This window comes from Ursus maritimus, unplaced genomic scaffold (genome assembly GCF_017311325.1).
Source record: "Ursus maritimus isolate PB19 unplaced genomic scaffold, ASM1731132v1 scaffold_25, whole genome shotgun sequence".
In the NCBI taxonomy this organism is placed as follows: Eukaryota; Metazoa; Chordata; class Mammalia; order Carnivora; family Ursidae; genus Ursus; species Ursus maritimus.
In genome coordinates this window covers 34,342,126-34,365,143 of record NW_024425008.1, presented here as the reverse complement: position 1 = coordinate 34,365,143, position 23,018 = coordinate 34,342,126, and the positions used below count along the sequence as shown (strand labels likewise).

Here is a 23,018-nt window from a genome sequence, read left to right as displayed (position 1 = left end):
TTTCCCATAATACACTTTCTTTACCTGTCTTCTAAAGCTGTTTGCCTTTGTGGTTTTCCTCATAACACGCTGCACTCTGCTTTTCAATCTACCCTCCTGGTTCTTCCTCACCTCCTTGAATTCTGAATACTGAAGTGCCCTAGTCCTTGGTCCTCTCTCTACCTACATCCAATCCCTTCATGGGCTCTTACCTAATCCCTTCATGGGCCCTTACCTAATCTGTCCTTAAATATCTATTTCCATTTAGATGTCAAAGAGGCATCTGAAAAACTCTAATAAAACTGAATTAAAACTCAAAAACCTCCTCCTGCCACAGTGTTATTTCAAATCAATAAATGACAACTCCACTTTTCCAGTTGCTCAAGCCAACTCCTTTCTTTTATTACCCCAACTTTCTCCTTTCATTCAGGTTTCTGCTCAAGTCAGATTTCCCAGAGAAATCTTTCTTACAGTTCTAAAAGAGTACTCTCCTGCCTCTTAACCACTATTACCCATCCTCTTAGCTTGCCTATTTTTAAAAAATGACATCTCAATATCTAAAATTATATATTTGTTTAATTGATCATTGTTTCACTTACCAGAATATTAGCTGGGGGCAGGAACTTTGTTGGTTCGCTATGGTATCTCTAGCACCACGAGCAGTATTTTTTGTTGTTAGCACAGAAGACACTCAGTAACTATTTGCTCAATGAATGAATGAATTATGCAGGTGATACAAAGATATTATTATTATTATTATTATTATTATTATTATTATATTATTGAAAACCAGGCTGTAGAGGTAGCAAAAGCAATATATTTAGAGACGAAGGAAGGTTTGGGGCCTATCCCAGGAACAGCTATACAGCTTGGGCAAGTTATCCTTCAGTCTATTTCTCCATCTGTAAATTGGGGTTTTGCCATCTTCCTCAGCAAACAAGACAGCTGAAATAGTCAATATCTATTTGGTACTATAAGCCACAGAAGTTTCACTACCTGTAATTTACCAGGAACATTTGGTTCAATTTTCCTCTTAATTTTACTTGTTCTGGTCAAACACAATATAATGGCACGTGTTCAGAGGTCCTCATATTATTATATTATGCCACTATATTATGTTTTATTAAGTTGTGCTTTTTTCCTAATTGTTTTAAAATTTAAATTCAATTAATTAACATATATCATTGGTTTCAGAGGTAGAGATCAATGATTCATCAGTCTTAATAATACCCAGTGCTCATTACCTCTTGTGCCCTCCTTAATGTCCATTACCCCCTTCCCTCCCGCAACCCTCAGTTTGTTTCCTATGATTAAGAGTCTCTTATGGTTTGTCTCCCTCTCTGGTTTCATCCTGTTTTATTTTTTCCTCTCTTCCCCTATGATCCTTTGTTTTGTTTCTTAAATTCCACATATGAGTGAGATCGTATGATAATTGTCTTTCTCTAATTGACTTATTTCGCTTAGCATAATACACTCTAGTTCCATCCACGTTGCTGCAAATGGCAAGATTTCATTTTTTTATGGCTGAGTAGTACTCCATTTTGTGTGTGTGTGTGTGTGTGCGTGTGTGTGTGTGCGTGTGTGTATCACATCTTCTTGGCGTAAATACCCAATAGTGCAATTGCTAGGTTGTGGAGTAGCTCTATTTTTACCTTTTTGAGGAATCTCCACACTGTTTTCCAGAGTGGCTATACCAGCTTGAATTCCCACTAACAGAGTAGGAGGGTCCCCCTTTCTCATATCCTCACCAATATCTGTCGTTTTCTGATTTGTTAATTTCAGCCATTCTGACTGGTGTGAGGTGGTATCTCACTGTGGTTTTGATCTGTATTTCCCTGATGCTGAGAGATGTTGAACATTTTTTCATGTGTCTGTTGGCTATTTGGATGTCTTCTTTGGAGAAATGTCTGTTCATGTCTTCTGCCCATTTCTTGACTGGATTATTTGTTCTTTGGGTGTTGAGTTTGGTAAGTTCTTTACAGATTTTGGATACTAGCCCTTTATCTGATATGTCACTTGCAAATATCTTCTCCCATTCTGTCAGTTCTCCTTTGGTTTTGTTAACTGTTTCCTTTGCTGTGCAAAAGCTTTTTATCTTGATGAAGTCTCAATAGTTCATTTTTGCCTTTGTTTCCCTTGCCTTTGGCGATGTGTCTAGCAAGAAGTTGCTGCGGCCCAGGTCACTGAGGCTGCTGTCTGTGTTCTCTAGGATTTTGATCGATTCCTGTCTCACGTTTAGGTCTGTCACCCATTTTGAGTCTATTTTTGTGAAAGGTGTAAGGAAATGGCCCAGTTTCATTCTTCTGCATGTGGCTGTCCAATTTTCCCAACACCATTTGTTGAAGAGACTGTCTTTTTTCCATTGGATATTCTTTCCTGTCCTATTGAAGATTAGCTGTGTTTCTAATATGTCCTCCTATGCAAATTACCAGAAAAAAATTTCACCCAAAATTCTTTAATTCTACTATGGTGTTGGTTGTACAAGTCTGTAAATATACTAAAAATCATTCAGTTGTACACTTAAATTAGGTGAATTTTCTGGCATATAAATTATACCTCAATAAAACTGTTATTTATAAAGCAAAAATTTGCTCTAATTCCATATATGAGGCTACTGTAAAATATCCTCAGAATTTAGAAATAAGGCAAAAGCAACTACCAAAAGTCTCCTCCACCCCCCCAAAAAGAACACAGTTCAAAAGATGAGCTCTGCCATTAGTGAAACATGCCACCTAAAAAATGGTTTATAAAAGAAACTTAGATACTTGGTCAAATCCAAAGTGACCTGAACAAAATCGCTATCTCAATGAGATATCTGCACCCTCATGATCATTACAGCATTATTTACAGTAGCCAATATAAGGAAACAACCTGTACCTGTAGAGGGGAGAATGGATAGAGAGAATGTGATACACAATCCTACCCACCCACCCACAAGATCATTCAACTATAAAAAAGGAAATGCTGCCTTTTAGGATAACATGGACCTTTAGGGTACCCAAGTGAAGTAAGAGAAAGATAAATACTGTAAGGTATCTATATGCGGAATCTAAAGCAGCCCGTTTCATATAAATAGAATAGAATGGTGATTGCCAGGGCATACGGTTGCGGGTCAAAGGGTATAAACTTCCAGGTATAAGATGAGTAAGTTCTGGGGATCTAATGTTCAGCATGGTGACTATAACCAACAATAGTTAAGAGAGTAGATCTTAAATGTTATCGCCACACACAGGGCTATTGTAATTATGTGAGAGAATGGAGATGTTAAGTAATCTTATTGTAATTATTTCATGTCTACCAAATCATCACACTGTACATCTTAAACTTACATACCTTATGTTAATTCTCTCAATAATATCAGGGAAGAAAATAAACAAAGTGCCCTGTACAACTTAACTTTAGAGCTATCCTGGGATGACTGTAACCTGAACATGGTAAGAACGCAGCTTATTTCCTGGGGCAGAGCGCACAAACGCCCCAGCTCTCTTTGGCAGAGTGGACGCCCGCGGGGAGGGAGTGTCTGCCGTTACGGGTCGCTCGGGGGTTAGTTTACGTAAGGCCCGCGTCCTCTCCAACCCTACATCTGCACCAGGAAGCTGACAAAATCTAGGCTTGCAGAGCTGACGACCCTCCCCGCACTGACCGACCCCGAGGTCACCCCGGGCACTTGGAGCCACGCGGCGCTCCAGCTCAGAGGGTCCTGAAACAGCGCGATGGCTCCGACCCTGGCCGAGCAGGCGCCACCCGAGATTTTTAAAACGGTTAGGGGCGCCATCCCGACCCTCCGACTCAGAATAGGGGTGGGAGCCCCACACCAGTCTGACAGCGCCGGGGGCGATAACGCCAGAAACGAAGCTGCCTCACGCCCTGCGGGTTTCACCTCTGCGAGCCAGCCCTGAGCCCCACCACGTACTGCGCGCCGGAGTCTGCCCAGAACTTCCCCTGGGAAGACGCACCCTCAGCCCCCGGCGCAACACCTTTCCCAGCGCCCAGGCGTGTCCTGGAGACGCGCCTCGCTCCCGCGCGCGCGAAACTGTTCTCCCGCGAGAACGCCCCTCGGGCTCCGCCCGCTGCTCCGCCCACGAAGGGCTGTGCTCGAAACTCCACCCCTCTTCAGCGAGTTCCCCGCCCCACACGAAGGCGCAATCTGAAACGGCTTCTTTCACGAGCCAATCATTTCCACCAGCCACTCATCACCGAGTTCCTCCATCTTTCCGAGGCATGAGACGTCCAAATCCCAGCTCTTGGCTGCATTAGGGCCTCTGTCCTTCCGCATTGCGCACGCTCGTCGAGGGGGGGGGGGGCGGGGATGGGGGGGCGCAGGCGCAGAAGCACGACCTCCGGGGGTAGTCCCTAAACACGTGGGTTGGGTTGTTCCGCGCAGCTGTGGAGCTCGTGGATCCTCAATTTTGGTCGTGTCCATCGTGGGCAGCGGACTAATAAAGGCCATGGCACCGGCGGAAATCCTGAACGGGAAGGTGGTCTCCGCGTAAGCACCTGTCGTTTTTAGGGCATGTTGGGCTGCAGGCGAGGGCTCTGAGCAGAGTGTGGAGGTCCCCACGTTCCCCCCCCCCCTTTTTTTTTTGCTAGAGGGACACACGTAGCGCCAAGAGTAAGGCCAGCCGGTGGGGAGGGAGGGCATAGTATTGAATCCGTCACACCTGAAGATCGGCCCCCTGCAGTCACAGAATGGGGCTTTGGGCACGGTCCGAGTTTCTAGAAAGGCTGCCTGGTGTCTGGGTCTGCTGGCTATTGTGTTTTGGACCAGTACTTTTAACCGGCCCGACTGTGCCCCCAAAATGCAGCTACTGACGGCTTTCTGCCAGAAGAGTGTGGCTGGGACTGTCCGAAGCGCAATAGTCAGAATTCATTAATGCAATTTACCCCCTCACCCTGTAATTCAGAGGTGAGGAGACAGATTAATGAAGTGAAAAAACTTGACAAGGTCATAAGGCTGATTAGCGATGGAGTGACTCCTTCCAGCCTTGGTGTTTTCCACTACACCTGAGTCATCATTTGCTAAGTGGAACCTAGTAAAAACTTCCTTTTCCTTCAGTTTCATGCTCTTCTAAAAACCTTGTCTCCCTCCAGGCCCTGGAGTTACTTTCAAGTTTGGCTTTTGAGTCCTGCGACTATTCCCTATTGCATTTGACCTCTGCTTGTTCTTCCTCTACGGGAAATCTAAATGCCTAACTAGTGGATATGATTGCCAAACTTACTCCCAGGAAGTACACCCTGCTGCTTTTTGTCTGGGAGGTGAGGAATGGAGAAATACCAGAGTAGAAGAGGGAAAGATATATCTTGTGTGACTCTCCTGCCAGTTGATCTTCGGACCTTTGACCTCACCAGTTATTTACTAATTGCTGTATTTGGCAATAGTCATTGTCCTCTGCGAACTTTCCAACTCTGTGAGTAAAGGTTTTTAAGTGTGTTAGGGAGTCCTTGTTGGTGAAACCCACCCTGGGGCAAAATGATTTTTCCTGGAAGGTAAACATGGTGGACAAAGAATGTGAGATGTACAGTAAATGGTAATGAATCTTTCACATTGTTAAAGAGGAACTCCAGACATTTAGACTAGAAATCACAAAACTTACATCTGAGTGCTTTTCAACTTATGCTGTGCTCAACTGCATTGTTTCGGCTTGACTTTGCTTTTTGTTCACTTATAGTCAAACATACTGCCTTTACCAGTGGCTTTTTCTGATAGTCTTCCTTTTTAAAAGGCTGTTTGAAGAGATAATTTAGGCTTGCTTCCTGGCAGGCCACTGAGAATAGGTACTTAATAACGTTTTTGTTGAGTGGAGAGAAGTTAAATATGTTTGCTCCATAAAGGCCAATACATGCATTGTCTTGTTTATGTCTATATCCCAAACACCTAGAAACCTTTCACTCCTTAGTAGTTGTGTGGCTTTAAGCAATTTAGTTAACCTGTGTATACCAGAACTTCCTCAGATGTAAAATAAAAATAATATCTAAGCCATTGAGTTGTTAGGAGAATTGAACGAATTTTTAGCTGAAGAGCATTTAGAATTGTTCCTGGCACATAATAAGTGTTCAATACATGGTAGCTGTGTTAATGATTAGAAATTAGTTCATGTAGGGGCGCCTGGGTGGCACAGCAGTTAAGCGTCTGCCTTCGGCTCAGGGCGTGATCCCGGCGTTCTGGGATCGAGCCCCACATCGGGCTCCTCCGCTGTGAGCCTGCTTCTTCCTCTCCCACTCCCCCTGCTTGTGTTCCCTCTCTCGCTGGCTGTCTCTATCTCTGTCAAATAAATAAATAAAATCTTAAAAAAAAAAAGAAATTAGTTCATGTATACATAGATGATTGATTCATTATCTTTTTGACAGTGATAGCTGCCTTGAGATCAATGTCAGTGATTCTCAACAGTAACTCACATTAAAGTCACTTAGGGAGCTTTTTGTTTTTATTTCTTTTTATTTAAATTAAATAAGAATACATAAATGAGTGTGCCTATCGCAAGTATACAGCTCAGTGAATTTTTTGCCACTGAACTTACCTGAGTAGCACCCAGATCAAGAAGTGGCATTGGCACCCCCAGAAGTCCTCCCTCCTATACCCTCCAGTTACCATCCCCCACAAAGGTAATCATTTTCCTGACTTCTAACACTGTAGATTAATGGTGCTTGTCTTTGAACTTTATATGAATGGCATTGTACAGTATAAAGACTTCTGTGTCTGGCTTCTTTCAATTAACATTGTGTTTCTGAGATTATTTCATATTGCATGTAGTTCATTTACTCTCTTTGCTGTATTGTATCCTATATGAATTTGCTACTATTTACTCATGTGGACATTTAGTTTCTAGTTTATGGTGGTATGAGTTGTAACTACTATGAGCATTCTTTTTTTTTTTTTTTTTTTTAGATTTTATTTATATGAGAGAGAGCATGAGCAGGGGGAAGGCAGAGGGAGAGGGAGTAGCAGACTCCCCACTGTGCTGGGAGTCTACCCTGGGGCTTGATCCCAGGACCCCAAGATCATGACCTGAGCCGGTCAGATGTTTAATCAGCTAAGCCACCCAGGTGTCCATGAGCCTTCTTTTACATGTCTTTTGGTGGAACATACACACATTTCTGTTGGTTGCATATCTAATAGTAGAATTGTAGAGTAGTAGGATAAATATGTCTAATTGGTTTTAGTAGAAATTGCCTGTCTTTTCCAAGATAGTTTTGCCTATGTAGTCTCATAGGGTACTTGTGAAAAATACCAATGCTTGGGTGCCCACACCAGACTGATTTAATTGGAATTGCTAACAATAAGCCACTGGATTCAAATATTCTCTAAATATTTTAAAAGCTCATTTCTATGATTCTAATGCATCCTGAAAGTTGAGAACCACGTACTTAAAACCTTAGGTGTAAATCTAGTTCTCATCATTGAAGTATGGCAGTGATTTGGTTATAAGGATTGAAAACATTTTCTGGAAAAGACTTCCAGGTACTGGAAGGTTCCTCTACCCAGCCCGTTCAGAGTTGACTTGGCTCACTTTTTACATTGCCCTGTGGTGAAGCGATTAGTTAGTTCCTACTAACAATTTTAGACTAAGGTCTCTTTGTACTTATAGATCTTTCTTTCATGTGTTAATAAAATGGCTCAGAGACTGCCATACTTTAGCACCTTGACCTTCATGGAGAGCTCGACTCCAAGAGCTGGTACTGATCACAGTTCCTCAGAGAGAGGGAGCTTTGGAAGGTGTTCAGCCTTCTTGGGTCATGGGTTCATGCAGTCCCCCAGCAACTTGTGCTGAGGCTGCAACAGGCTTCCGACTCTTGGGCTATGGCTCTGGGGGGATCCGAACAAGAAAGTACTTCTTACAGCATGAGTGGGTTGGACACTATGTGCAGCCTCTGGGCAAGGTGTCCCCACCTGTCCTCTTTTACTAGGTTTAGGGACACTCTTGAGAGGAAAGGTAAGTGAACTTACATGGCAACCAGGGACCCTGTAGGGAAGGGGTCCCCTATCCTCCAAGTTTGCAGGTCAACTTTCTTCGTTGCCAGCAACTATCGGTTCTCTCTAGGGATAAATTTGCAAACCTTCAAGGGCCCTGGGCAGTCTTTACCCTGATACAGTGTTTGAACTGTAAAATCTCTTACTTGGAGGGAGAAAGAGTGGGACAGGTCATAGAGTTCCACAGTCAGAATGTCTCCAAAACCCAGTCCACTCAATCCGTCCCATCCTGCAGCTGAAAGTGGTGTGATTTGGCCAAAGGTCACTAGGCTGGTTAATGCAGAGGTTCAGCTGGGACCAAGTCATCTTCTTCGCCCAGTACATGGTGTTTTTCACTCTATCAGGCACTTAACTACTTTGCTAAAAGGGATTTCGTAAACTAATCTTTTTCTTTGCAGCAGTCTTCCTTTCACTGCCATGCTTCCCACTCTGCTGAGAAAGACCGTGCTTGACTTTGGTCTACTTTTATTATTCTTCCTTTATACTTTCCTCGGAGACAGGACTAGACAGAGTTCATCATTCCAGATTCCATCTCTGCCTGTTCTACCCTGTGGGAAATCTAGTTGCCCAATTATCTCCCTTTGGAAGGAAAACCCCCATTTCTCCCTTAAGGGGAGTTCCAAGACCGCACCGTGAGTTTGACAGTTGGGAGAGATCTGAGCGTTAGAGGCAAGTGTGTGTCATTTTTGGATATTTATTCACTTTTCAACAAATATCCATATGCCTCCTGTATGCAAGCACTCTTCAGAGCGTAGAGACTATGGTAACCCGATAGCCCAAAATAGCCCAAATCCCTGTTTGTGGAGTTTGCACCCTCTTGGGTAGACAGAGACAATAAAATAGGTACAAAAATATGAAGTAGTGAGAAGTGCCAAAGGAAAAACCAGAGCAAGGAAGAGGAACAGAGATTTCTGAAGCATGGGGGGACTGTAATTTTAAATATGGGAATTAAGCTCATACTTACCGTAAGGGTGACTTTGGGGCAAATATTTGAAAGTGGTGGAGCTGTGGGCCTCCCAGTTATGGGGAAGGGAGTTCCTGACCAAAAACACAGCCTGTGCTGTGGACCTTTGACCTCACTGATTATTAAATGACTGCCTCGGGATCAACAGTGATGGCCCCAGAGAACCAGACTGAGCAGAGCTGCTGGGTGAAGGACACTGTCATTGGTGGTGAAAGTCCACCCTGGCTTGATGGAGGTGTGCTTTAAGAGATTATTCAAAGTGGGGGGGGGTGTGCCTGAGTGGCTCAGTCAGTTGGGTGTCTGCCTTTGGCTCAGGTCATGATCCTGGGGTCCTGGGATCCAGCCCCATGTCACGCTCCCTGCTCGGTGGGGAGCCTGCTTCTCCCTCTGCCGCTCCCCCTGCTTGTGCTTGTGCGTGCATTCATGCTCTGTCTGTCTCTCTCTCTGTCAAATAAATAAAGTCTTTAAAAAGAGAGAGATTATTCACAGGAGTGGAAATTAGGTGGAAGAACCACCCTGAATTGGTTTTTAGGCTAGAAATTATGATTCTTACCTATGTGTTCTTTTCAAAGTTGAGCCTACTGAATCTTGCGTAATTTGTTTGCCCTTCCCTTCTCTTTGTTTGCTATACTGGAGCCCACTCCCTCCGTTGGTGGCATTTTTCTTGGTCAAGTGTTCTTTTTGGAAAGACTGGTTGTGAAGAGGTAGGGATTTGCTGCTTGTCCGGCCAGTGAGAAAAGGTGGTTTTAGTTCTTGTAGGTTGAGCAGAGCAGGTTAGGTAAGTCTGTAAGCTCCCTGTGGGCCATGTCCCCAGAGCTAGATACAGCAGTGCCCCTTCTGTGGATCCCTGGGTAACTTAGCTTACCTCTTTGTGCCTTAGTTTCTTCATCCGTATGTTGGAGTAGTAATGGCACCTAATTCATAAGGTTGTTGAAATTAAATGAGTCATACTTGTAAAGCATTTAGAGCAGTTCCCTGGCACATAGTGAGTTTTAATGAATTGGTGCTTAGGAAGTACCTGTTGAATAAACAAGTCGTGTTTGTGTTTATTCAGGCTGTATTTTTGGCAGCTGGCTTATAACCTAGAACCTGAAAGTTAGAATTTATCTTGTGGTCAAAGATAAAAATGGAACCGTGGCTATACATTTAGCTCCAGGGCCAGAAGAACTTTTTCTGGAAACAGGATTTGCTCATCACAGGGAAGGGCTACTAAATGTTGATAAGCTTTTTATTTTGTCCTGTAGATAAAATACCCATAGATCTTTTCGTGCTTAAAAAAAATTGCCTATAGTGAGATCCAAAGTGCAGGCCTTTCACAGGTTTTCTGGAGCCTTGAATGGCCAAGCTGGTTTGACTCTGGGAGCCTTGCAGGGGAGCAGGTGGGGCCTTCTGGGAAGTTGTAAATAGTCCCTGCAGCCAGGCTATGGAGTCTAGTTATCCTTGGCAAAGTCTGGAGCTGGCAGCTAACTACCGTGACCATGCCACCAGCAAAAGTCCTGACTGAGGACGTGGTCCAAGAATAAGTGTCCTCATCCTTCAGGAAGGTTGGCTCAGGCAGCTTGGGATTTGGACAGTGAGGCTTTGAGTAGGGGTGTGTCCCCTTTGTATCTCCATTTGCAGGAAGAATCCTCTGGAAGAAGGATCGTCAGCCCGGCCTAACACAGAGGAGGGTGCCTGGAGCAGAGGGAAAAGGCTCCCTCTCCTTCCACTGCCCCTGGTAGGGCCTGGGCAGGGTAGAGATTAAGGCCTTGTGTGGCCAGGGCAAGTCTGTCAGCCTCACTTTCCTCTTCTACACTCTGGGGGTGGTGGTAGCTATGTTTATATCCTGGGGTTGTGGAGAGGATTGGAAGGGTGTGTAATGTCAGGCTTTCGGAACAAGCCTGTGTGCTGTGTTTGCCACAGTGTTCTCTGACATCCGATCCGTAGTGCAGAAAGCCCCTGAGCACCCCTGCACCGTGCAGTTTGCTCCCCCTGCTACTTTCCCATCAGGTGTGTCCTGGTACCGTCTATAAATCCGTGAGCTTGAAGGAGTGAGTGGCTAACGGTGCCACAGGCAGGATTCCTCAGCCACCCAGGCCACCTCGCCCTCCATTTTGCAATTTCTGAAACTCCGGCCAGAAGGAGTGACTTGACCAGGAGTGACAGGCTGGTGGCAGGGACTGCACAGTGTATTCCCCTGCCTTGCCAAGGGCTTGTCACTTGCTTGCTAAAAGGAACTGCAAGCTTGTATCCACTGGATTTGGCTCTTCCTGTTAGGAGATGAATGAATTAATCTGTTTGGAAGGCTTCCAAACTGCTTCTCTTCAGAGAGTCATTTTCAAGGTTGGAGATGCATCAAACCTTGCTGTGTTAGCTAGGCTTTTCTTTTCCCCCTTGATGAAAAGCTCTTCCTGGAGCCTGGGCAGGAGAGGCACGGCTTCGAGTTGCTGGTGCTTGAGGAGTACCAAGAAATAGGGAGTATTTCTGTAAAAGGTTTTGCCAGAGCCTGTAAGAAATTTATCTTTGTTGACTTAACATGATAAACCATCTTTCCTTTTGGTGCCCAAGTACTGGTCCCTGTTTATTTAGTAAGCAGCCTTTTCAACCTAAGCCCTTTTTACACAAGATTTTCCTTTAGCCGTCTCTAAAAGCGGGAAGCTCAGGTCTTTGTGAGGCTTTTCTCAGATAAGCGCTCTGAGCCTCCTCTTCCCCTCCACCCCATCTGCCACCTTCTTTCCACATTCCCCTTGGATGACAATCCAGAGGCCTGCTTGGGACTCGGGGCCATCATCAGCTCTAATGGCCAGACTGTGGTTAATAGACTAATTCTGGGTATTGGGCTCTCACTTACAGATCCTCATACTTGGGGCCATCCCGTGATGTCTCACAACTGTTGCCACCAAATAATGCTTACAAAATGGTGGCCTAGAGGTCGGATATAGTTATATGTTTTGTTGGGCTTACAGAGTTATTTTTAAAAATTGGGTTACTTCCCAATACATTTATGTGTATAATTATACCCCCAAATCTGGATGCCTGACTTTTCGAAAGAAGATGGAAAGCTTAGCAATGCTGTACTCCCTATTCTTAATGTCACCAATTTGTGAGATCAGAGTAGAAGCTGCCCCCTCACCCATGTGAGGGGGGAGGGAGGTGGGACCGCATTGTTCAGGAATCCTACCACACCTGCTTGTGTTCACCTGAACTCTGACACAGCTTTTTTCTTTGTGACCTTTCTCTAATGCACTTTTTTTCTCTCTCTCTAATGAACTTTTAATCCACTTTTAATTGCTACCTTTTATGAAGCCTTTCTTGACTAGTTCAACCTAGTTTCCCAGGTCCTTTGTTCCTTCTAGATCAGTGGTTCTCAAATGGGGCCAGTTTTGCCCTTTTTCTCCATCCCAGGGCACATTTGGATGTGTCTGGAGGCATATTTGGTTGTCGTATGGGGAGTGGCTGTGCGCTAGTGGCATCACGAGGTAGAAGCCAGGGCTGCTTCTACTAAGCACCCTACAGTGCACAGAAGAGCCCCCCCACAAAGAATATCTGGCCCAAATGTCAGTAGTGCTGAGACTGATAAACCCTGATCTAGAAACTTAAGGTAAGTAGTTATTTTACGATTGTGTATATGGATGACTTGTACACTCACTGGGAATTAGAAGATTCATTAGAATTTTATACCATTTAGCCATTTTCATGTCATGAATATCAGGCAATTTACCTTCCATAGGTCTTTGAGAGAGTTTGAGAGAGTTGGGTGCAAGAATTTATATTATAAATATTTATTGGAGCATAAAATAGATTCACATTAAGTGTTCAAATATATATTTGAGGTACTGTCAAATTTAGTATATATTTGCATTAATTATAATAATGCTTATTTAAAATATTTTATTCTTCAACACAATGAAGGAAAGTACTGATATTAGTTGACTGTTCTGTATACTGATATAATGTAGCCATTACTATTATATCACGTATCAGTGAAAACAGTCAGTTTTTTAAAGAAGGTAATTTAGTCTTTTAATTTGACTTAACTAGGAATTTGAAATATATGTATTTCTTGGAACACTAGGTGGCCTCACAATCGCAGTGGTTTTTACAAGGCGCTACATGTTGTTTTTTTTAATTTGAAGTATTTTTTAGCAGTATAAAAGTTGTTATGGACAAACGAAATAAAACAACAAATGAACAACATGAAAATAAAACATTTGTGCTGTATCACACTGTTAAAATTTTACAACAATAATCTACTCCTTGGGAGAAGCAAAAGAAATTTGTGTCCTTTAGAAAAGACCTACATACTAAAGATGAATGTCTCTTCCTTTTTCTCCCTTTTCCTTTTCCACACTTACTCTGTGTACCTTTGAGAATCATTTGAGAATAACTCCTAAGCTTGCGCTGTATTTCAGTGTTTGTTAACTGAGGCAGCTTTATTTTCATCATGTAGATTTCTTAGGTGGTTAAACACCCTTTACTGCCTCCTTTTTCTACCTATGGCTTCTGTGGAAATGTCTCTGTTTGGTTACATTTTAGCAATGCTTTTTTTCTCAGTCAGAAAATGTCCAAAATTTGAAAATGAGCCATCATGTTAAAGAACGAGTTGTAATTTGTAGTGGACTTTTCCAGGAATAATTGTACAAGACTTTGGGCAAAAGAGATCTGGGTGACTATTTACGGGTATTAGGACTCCTTGGGCGTAATGTGATTCTATAGGGAAGTGCACCTTTGACTTTTATTGATTAGGCTCTTTTACAACTGTATGTTGCAGAAGTTGACTCGGAGAAAACCAGTAGTAATGCACATGACTCTTTGTAGAAATTCAAGCACATTTTGACAGGTTAATATAAATGATTTCTACCTTGACTTTTGCCCCTTAGGGGAAAAAAAAAGATAACCCCAAACATTGCATTTTATTGGCCAATAGCAGTGCTTCTCAGCCTTGGGTCCCATTAACCTTTGGGCTCGATCATTGTTTGCTGTACTGTGCGTTGTAGGGAATTGAGTTGCGTCCCTCCCCTCTACCCACTAGATGCCAGTAGCGACTTAGTTAAAACTGCATCTGTGTCTGTTTGTATCTAATTGGCTGTGATTATTTTACTAGTATCGGTCTAACAGGACCAGAGACTGCAATGGTTTACTGCTGCTTTGTCTCACCACATTCACTGGTACTCTAGTACTGATTTCTCCTGCGTTGAGATGGAGGTATGTCTTCCCTGGGGTTTTAGAGAACGTTGAGGCAGGATGGTGAAACTCTGGCATTCAGAGGTCTGCTATTCAGGGATCAAGGGCATCTCTCCAAGTGCCTATTTCTGCCTCACTTTGCCCCAGAATCTTTTCCAGGATAGTGTGACTCATGGGCCATGGCTAGAAATCAAGGCATCTGCAACTCAAGGAAGTTTCTATTGATCTAGGAGGTTTCAGTGATTTAGAAATTATGCTAGCATTTTAGCTTTCTGGAAATAAGGAGCTATAAAAACTTAAGAGTTTCGTGCCATTTAACTCATCACAGCTCTCTGACCCTAAAATAAAGGTAGATAAGGGAGTGTTAACTTTTCTCTCCAGATATGTCTTTTACAGTTTCTTAGCTTCAGGCATGCTTGACACTTGGCTTTTGTTATTACACTTTTCATTTCAGAGTTCTTCAGTTAGTGGCCAGCCCAGAAAACTAAGGCAGGGAAGAAGTTTTGAGGACCATGGAGACCTAATTCAACTGTCTTGATTTTTTTTTTCCTTACTAGAGCAGAAAACTTTCTGCCTATTACTTTAGTGTTCTGAGCTAATTCTTGCTGATGGTGGTTTATGTGCATTTTTAAATGTCTCATTGCTATTCTGATCACATCTCATAGAGAGGCCTAAATGTTGGCTTTTAAACAAATCTTTCTAGTTGGAAGAATATCCTTGCTTAGTGCAACTTCAAAAACAATCCTGCTTCTTAGAAAAAGTTTAAGGGAGTCAGTGTAACTGATCTCAGTCTATGATCTTTTTTAGAAAAAAATTTGCATACTCAGACCCACTTAAATTACAGCGTAGAAAACACAGAACATTTTGGGACACCTGGGTGGCTCAGACGGTTAAGCATCCGACTCTTGGTTTTGGCTCAGGTCATGATCTCAGGGTCGTGGGATTGGGCCCCACTCAGGGAGTCAGCTTGAGATTCTCCCTTTCCCCCTCCCCCTGCTCTCACACACACTCTCTCAAATGAATAAAGAAACAAAAAAAAAAAAAAAAAAAAAAAAAAAAAAAAAGAAAATACAGAACATTTTGTTCTTTGCTCTTAAGCTACTGGGCTGAAATATTTCCCACCTGTACCACCTTGTAGTACGGGGATCTCATAGCTTGCTACCTGCTGGGCAAAAGTATTATTTTTAGTTGTCCCTAGAATCCTTTCTTCAGCTCTCAGGTGGCCATTATTCTAGAACCCTTATAAGATTTGGTAAATAAATTCACAGTATCAGTATGAAATCTGCTCTATGCCTTAAAATATTTGTGGTCGTCAGTGCTTCCAACTCTATTTTACAAACCCCCAAACCTCAGAGTCATCTGTAGCCCTGGCATTTTCTCTGTTTCATGTTCGTATATCTGGAATCCAACCACTTCTTGCCAGCATACCATAGATAGAGTAGTCTAAGACACCATCACCTCTGGCCTGGATTTTTGCAGTTTGGGTAACTTCTTGCTTGTGCCCCTGATTCTCACCTTTCTCCCTATAGTGGGTTCCCAATTCAGCTGCCTGGAGTAATCCTTTAGAAATGTTAAGTCCTATTCCGTCAGCCCTGTTTCAAGTCTTCTCATGGCTTCCCATGACATACACAATAAAAGAGGCTACCTCAGTCTACCTGATCTGGTTACTGCTTCTTCTTGGACCTCATTTACCCACTCAGGGCCTTTGCACTTGCTGGTTTTTCAGCCGGTTGGCTCTCAGAAAGCCGCAGGACTGCTCAGAGCCCATTTCTACATCTTTGGGAAGAGGAAAGCCTCTCCTCCCTTGGTTACCAACATTATTGAGAATCTCAGATACAGGTTTCCCCCACGATTCGAAAGCGTTGCTATGAAAACTTTCACAAGCCAAAGTGGCACAAGGCGAAGAAACAGTTACCATTAATATATATGGAAAATGTTTTGAGTGTTTCCAGACCCAAAAAATAACCTTGCTTAGGCTTTTCTGATACCTTAGGACACATCGTGCTACTAGATGAAGAAAATAAATCAAGATAAAGCACAGATGCTCACAGTCAGAGTTCAGAGCTGCAGCGGCTCGATGCTGAGATGCTGAGCTCCCTGGAAGGGAGCTGGGCAGTGCCTCTGTAAGGGCTTGCTGCAAAACACACACTGAATGCTGTTTTTGTTTTTTGCCTTTTTTCATAAAAGTGAAAATCCTCTGGATTCCTCTGGGTTAGTGAAAACAGGTACTAACGTAGGTCTTTCAGAAAAATGAAGTGGAGAAACCCGAACTGTTGAAAAGCAGGGGATACTTGTATCGAGCCGTTATTGCTGTTGTTTCTTACTATTGTCTTACATTGGGCCTAGAGATGGTTTTTCCCCCCAGTGAATTTTGTTTGGGTTTATTAAAGGAGAGCCAGTAGGAACCTGTGTCTTAGTCTGTTCCCAATTCAGCAGCCCGGAGTAGCCCGCTCTCCATCCAGTCATGCAGGGGAAGCAGCCAGGGCTGGAACTGCTGGGGTGTTTCAGTGGCAGGCCAGTGGAAAACGTGGCGGCTCCAGTACTTCCTCTTCTCTTGTGTCACAGCAGAGCTGTGGCCTCTGTCAGGTCAAATCCCAGGAAAAGAAAGTCCAACAGTCTATTCATTCTTTTGAACTATATTATTGTATAGGATAATTCATACAATTGATTTTTAAAAATAAGGTCACTAGCTAGAAATACAGTTTCGAACTCTTAAGGATGACTTCTTGTATCGTTCAATGTTCTTACCATTGATGAGGCTAATCCAGATAATCTTATTTCTTGTGACACCTATGCCTATTTATGTCAGTGGTTTGTAAAGTGTGGAGAACTGGAGCAGGGAGTAACTACACTAGAAAGAGGGAAGGGATGTTTGCTAATGTCCGTATGTAGTTGTATGTCAGAGGTGGTTAAGATGAAGAAAGGCAGATGACAATAATGGTCCTTCACCAGAGACAGAACCTGTTCAAGTTCATGACTGTATCATAACTGGGCAAAGTTGGACTATTTTGAATATTTTCTTATGGATGTAATTTAATGTACTTGATGTCCTGTCGTATTGTTGAGAAGTTTCATGTTGTTTCATGAGAGGTTATACTTTTGACCTCGTATTTAATCCTTTTGTAAGGAAAATTCTTCTGTGAATTAGAATATAATTTCTAAATTCATAATGACTTTGGAGTGGGATTCATCGATTATCATTCAGCCTTATGTGGATACCCTGTGATCATCTTACCAGGGAAAGTTGAGTGGGTATGAGCTGTAGTTCTTTCCTGCAAAAGTTTTTCATATAGCACCTGGAGAGAGAAAATGTTGAAAAAGATGAGGATTAGCAGCCTTCCGGAAGTGTTGGTTCAAGTTTTCATTTGTTCACTGTATGATCTTGAATGCCGTCAACTAAAATGTTTTTTTCTTTTTTTTTAATTTAAATTCAATTAGTTAACATATAATGTATTATTTGTTTCAGGGGTACAGGTCTGTGATTCACCAGCCTTATATAATACCCAGGGTTCGTTACAACACATACCCTCCCCAATGTCCATCACTTAGTTACCCCATCCCTCCACCCCCCTCCCCTCCAGCAGCCCTCAGTTTGTTTCCTGTGATTAAGAGTCTCTTATGGTTTGTCTCCCTCTCTGATTTTGTCTTGTTTCATTTTTACTCTCTTCCCTTATGATCCTCTGCCTTGTTTCTTAAATTCCACATATCAGTGAGATCATATGATAATTGTCTTTCTCCGATAACTAAAATGTTTTAAACTAACTGTTCTCATACCTCATGGCGCAGTCCATGTGGTTAGGAATTAGAAAAGATCCATGTCTATTTGAGTCGTGGAGAATGGATGGGAAATTCATGGTACATACCATATCAGATAATGTCTATTCAGTGAAGATGTTTTGAATTTAAAAGAGAAACACACGTAATAATCCACATGGCTTATTTGTGCTTGAAACATTCGATGTTAATTCCAACCTTTCCTTTTCCTCTAGGCAAATAAAGGAGAGGCTGCAGAACCAAGTCACTCAGCTGAAGGAGCAAGTTCCTGGGTTTATACCAGGCCTGGCAATTTTACAGGTATTGTGATCGTGTTATTTCCACTCATGTCTTCCTTTCCAAACCTCTCAGTAGCACTTTAAGACAGCGAGCACTTCACATCTCTCTTTCTGTTTTGTTTTGTTTTCTGTAGAACCTCCTTTCAGGTTCTCTCTGCAGGCCGCCCCTTTTCAGCTCAGCTTGTAGACGTGGGGGTATCCTGGCCCTCGGCTGTTCTCCGTGGGCACCTTTTCCCTACTCGAGTGTCTCTTGACCTTTGGTCTTAGGACCGCTTTATACTTTTCGGAATTTAAGACCTTAAAGAGCTTTTGTTTATATGGGCTTACCCATTGATATTTACTGTATTAGAAATTGAAAAAACTTTTTAAGTATTTATACATTTAAAAATGCCAGTAGTAAGTTTATTCTATGTTAGCATAAGTAACATTCTTATGAAAAAAATAGCTTTAAAAAAAACAAAATTCAGTGAGAAGAGGGACATTATTTTACATTTTTGCAAAGAATGCTGTACTGTCTGGCTTATTAGAAGACAGCTGGATTCTCGTCTGCTGCTGCCTTGAGCCTTTTGCTACATGCGGGCTTAGGTGAAATATATGAAGAAAATCTGATCTCCTATATATGTATAGTCGTAAAAGGGAAGGGGTTTTTTTTTTAGTCCTCTTCCCAGATAAGGGTGAATATTTTTCTTTGTTACTACAAGGGGACTCTAGTTTTTACAGGTTAGCTGCAGTGTGGAATCTGAAACTGTATCTGTGAACTTTCATACTTGGTTACATCAGAATCCATTGTATTATGTTGCAGTTTGAATGGCTATTTACCCATGCTTGCTTTGTTTTGTCCTTCATTTCTCATTTGGAAAATAATGGTTCACTGAATTATGCAGATCTTCCAAGTGTTCATGCATTTCATTATGCAGTGTAAAGAAAATCACAAGTGTTAATATTGCCAACAAAGAAAAAGTCTTTAATTATTGAGAAGTTTATCAGGCTCACAGGACTGGATAAAAAAATTCTGATTTTCACTTGAAAGCTCAGATTTTACCATTGGCAACAAATACTGTTAGCTGTTTTCCTTGAAGTAGTGGGCTCACTTTGTCCAATTTTGAGAAAATATTTGCCAAATATTCAAGCGTGAATAATCATTGTTTGTCAGATGTTTTTTCAAGTAAAGAAAGTATTCCATTTAAAAGCGCGGCAGTTCTGCTTACAGGGCCAAAAAGCACAGGTTTTTCCTGGTGATAACCACCTCTGTGTGGGACAGAAGTGCTTTACGAATGCTTCCATTTCTCAACACGGGATTAAAAAGACATGTATGCAAGGGCTCGGGTTTAATAAAATGAATCATTTTTACTGCTTCATCAAGAGCACTTCTTTTTTAAAGATTTTATTTATTCATTCAACAGAGAGAGAGACAGCCAGCGAGAGAGGGAACACAAGCAGGGGGAGTGGGAGAGGAAGAAGCAGGCTCCCAGCTGAAGAGCCTGACGTGGGGCTCGATCCCAGAACGCCGGGATCATGCCCTGAGCCAAAGGCAGACGCTTAACAACTGAGCCACCCAGGCGCCCCAGGAGCACTTCTTTTTTAAGATTTTAGTTATTTATTTGAGAGAGAGAGAGAGAGAGAGAGAGCACGCGCACACAGAGGGAGAGGGAGAAGCAGACTCCTTGCTGAGCAGGGAGCCCCGTGTGGGACCGGCTGAGCCACCCGGGCACCCCCATCAGGAGCACTTCTCGGTGAAATTGGCATCTGTTTTTTCTGAGTATGTGGCCATGACTAGTATAGTTTGGTGCCACGGCCTTGATTTGTGCTGAGTCACCGGCTGTCTTACCCACCATTACCTTTGCAGCGTCAGTACAGATGGCAGTCCTACAGTGAAGAAGGCAGATGACATCATAGTATCATGATGAAGTAGTCTGGCACTCGCAGAGCTTCTGCAAGGGTCTTGGGGTTCCCCCAAGAGTGTGTGAACCACGCTTTGGGAACCATTGCCCCAAATCTGGCGATTTAACCTGGCTCTCAATATCAGCTCTAGATCAGTAGCTTCTAAACCTGGGTTTCTTCTGAATTCTAGACTCTTGGTTTCTAGGACATCTCTCATTTCCCCTTCCTTCCCTCCTCTCCTTTGGTTACTGTTCCTCATTTTCTTGATACCTAAACTGTCTGAATGCCCCAGGGCCCAGTCATGAAGCCTCTTTTCCACCTGTTCTTTCCCTAAGTGAGCTCACCCAGTTCTCCCAGCTGCCTGAGAGAATCCTTCCTGATCTAGGCCCCTCTCTAAGGTTTCTTCCTTGAGCTCCTGATTCATCCAGTAGGAGGCATTCAATAAATGTTTGTTGTATGGACAGATGGACAGATGCACATTTGAAGGGTTGATTTGGATGGCAGGAGACTGATAACTTTCCTTTGAAGTGCCCTTCAGAGATGCCTGCTTCCTCACTTCACATTTCTCTCTGTGTGTGCTAAGTTTCTGTACTGTGTTCATCAAACATTTCAGAGTGAATAGTTCTGAAGTATTTCCCCCCATTACTGTTCATTATCGAAGAGGCCTTAGCTGAGAAGAAAAGCACAGAAGGCCTGTGGTTTTGCCTGGTGTGTTCTCTGCTGTGCTGGTTTTTTTTTTTTTTCCCCTTTTTTTTGCAAATTAATGAGAATCAAAGGTATATGTTGTGGGCGTTCACTTGGTACATTTGGGAGACCAGTTATTTCTTGGCTTATTCTTGTGAATCGTTTGTTGTAGAAAGAGTAAATGTGGTAGGCAAGAACTTTATTTCTGTAAACCTTTCAGAAGGTTTCAGAAAGGAGTCAAAAAAATTCCAATTTTAGCAATACTGCAATTTTTTTTTCCTGTTTTTAAGATTGACTTCTAAATTTGTATTTTAATTTATTGATTCCAGGTGTTTTCGTTACATAAGCACTGTTCTGCAGTTTGCCCCCTGTGTCCTTGCCAATAAAACCGTGGTGGAACAGTTTAACCTTGCACTTCGGCACCACAGTCAGCATCTTCCCATGATGCAAGGCCTACGCGTTATGTTGTAATCCCATCCCCGCTGCCTCCGACCTCTTGTTTTTTCCCCCCTGGTGACTGACGCCATCTTCGCACACACTCGACCAGAAACCCAAGCTCTTCTCTTTAGGATTTCTCTCCCTCAGTCCCTTAAGTCTCCTTAGCGAATATCATGGTACTGATTGTGCCTCTCATAAGCTCTTGGAATCTGTTCCCTCCTTCCAGTTTCTGCTGCTCCCACCCTCTGAGGCCACTGCAGTCACCTGCTTACAGGTTATAGGCTTCTAACCAGGACACTCCAGTCTGTCTTGATAGCTACAGATGCAGGACTGGTCATAATCCGTCCAACCACACCCACCCCATCCTTTATAGAACAAATGACAGTATGTATAGGGTCTCTCCCTCCCCCTTTGCCCCTCTCCCTGCTCACGCTTGCTTGCTTTCTTTTTCTCAAAATAAAATCTTAAAAAAAAAAAACCCAACAGGGATAAGTTAATTGTGGCCCATATCCAAATGCTGCCCAGGTTGGAAAGGGTAAGAATGAAGCAGAAGAATGTATGGCAGAGTGTTTGGACCCCAAAAGCTAAAATATATGCTGTCTGACCCTGTACAGAAATAGTTTGCAGACTCTTGGTGTTGAAAAAACAAAAACAAAAAAGTCCTGAGGTGCCTGGGTGGCTCGGTTGGTTAAGCATCCAGCTCTTGATTTTGGTTCAGGTCATAATCTCAGGGTCATTTGAGCCCCACATTGGGCTCTGCCCTAGCATGGAGCCTGCTTAAGATTCTCTCTCCCCCCCTCTAAAAAATAAAAAGTCCCTAACTTGTTCAGGGATAGGACCTTTTTAGAATATTGTAATTCACCTTTTTCAAGGAAGAAATTAGCATTACTGATAAAATGTTTCAGTGATTTTCTTGATAAACTGATAGGATTAAGATTTGTTCTCAGAAACCAGTCTTCCACCTACTCACTATGCTGTCAGTCAAGAATCGACTGTTCTCAACCATTCTTTCTACATCTAGTCTCCAGTCTATCAATGATTGTATAATCATTTTCCCCTATAAAATGTCCATACTGGGGCGCCTGGGTGGCTCAGTCGGTTAAGCGTCTGCCTTTGGCTTCGGTCATGATCTCAGTGTCCTGGGATCAAGCCCTGCATTGGCCTCCCTGCTCCGCGGGGAGTCTGCTTCTCCTTCTTCCTCTGTGGTCTCTCTGTCTCTGTCTGTCTCTCTCTTCTCTCCTCTCAAGTAAATAAATTTTAAAAATTTTTTAAAAATTAAAAAACATAAAATGTCCATACTGAGAATCTTTGGATTGGCTTTTAAGAGGTCTTTTCCTTTGCATTAGGCTTATAATAAAACTTTGATATATGCTTATAACTATTACACTTTCTTTTTAAAACTGGTGGCAGTTTTGGAACTTACGGTTTGTTGGTTTGTTTGTTTAAGATTTTACTTTTAAGTAATCTCTACACCTGATGTGGGGCTCAAATTTACAACCCCGAGACCAAGAGTTGCATACTCCACCAGCTGAGCCACCAGGTGCCCCTGGGTTTGGAGTTTCAGAAAAATTCTTTCGGAAACATACAGATGGAAAACAGTTACCTATAAAAGAACCACAACAAAAGACTTGAGACTTCTCTAACGCTAGATGCCGAAGATAGCATCTCTGAAGGACGTCCAGATTCAGCCAAGTGAATCCTGTCAAGGGCAAAAACAGCAGAAAAATATTTTCAGATACACATAGACTCAGAAAAATGCCCACATGCCTTTTCTGGGAAAGTGACTTCAAGTTGCATTTCAGCTACCTGGGGGGATGTAGGAAGATAAACGGTAGAACAGAGAAGTTGTGGTTTAAGAAGGACTGGCCATGAGCAGTCAAACCATTTA

The 23,018-nt window shown here is 42.7% G+C and overlaps 1 protein-coding gene across 1 annotated transcript in view; it reads left to right on the top strand.

The window, feature by feature from the left end:
• Window positions 1-4,319: 4,319 nt before the first annotated feature.
• MTHFD1 (methylenetetrahydrofolate dehydrogenase, cyclohydrolase and formyltetrahydrofolate synthetase 1) overlaps window positions 4,320-23,018 on the top strand; it is a 54,010-nt gene continuing 35,311 nt past the window's right edge. Inside the window, exons 1-2 of the mRNA XM_040641799.1 lie at window positions 4,320-4,468; window positions 18,065-18,149. Coding sequence (XP_040497733.1) covers window positions 4,428-4,468; window positions 18,065-18,149 — 126 coding nt within the window. The 5' untranslated portion in view covers window positions 4,320-4,427. The remainder of the gene's footprint in view (window positions 4,469-18,064; window positions 18,150-23,018) is intronic.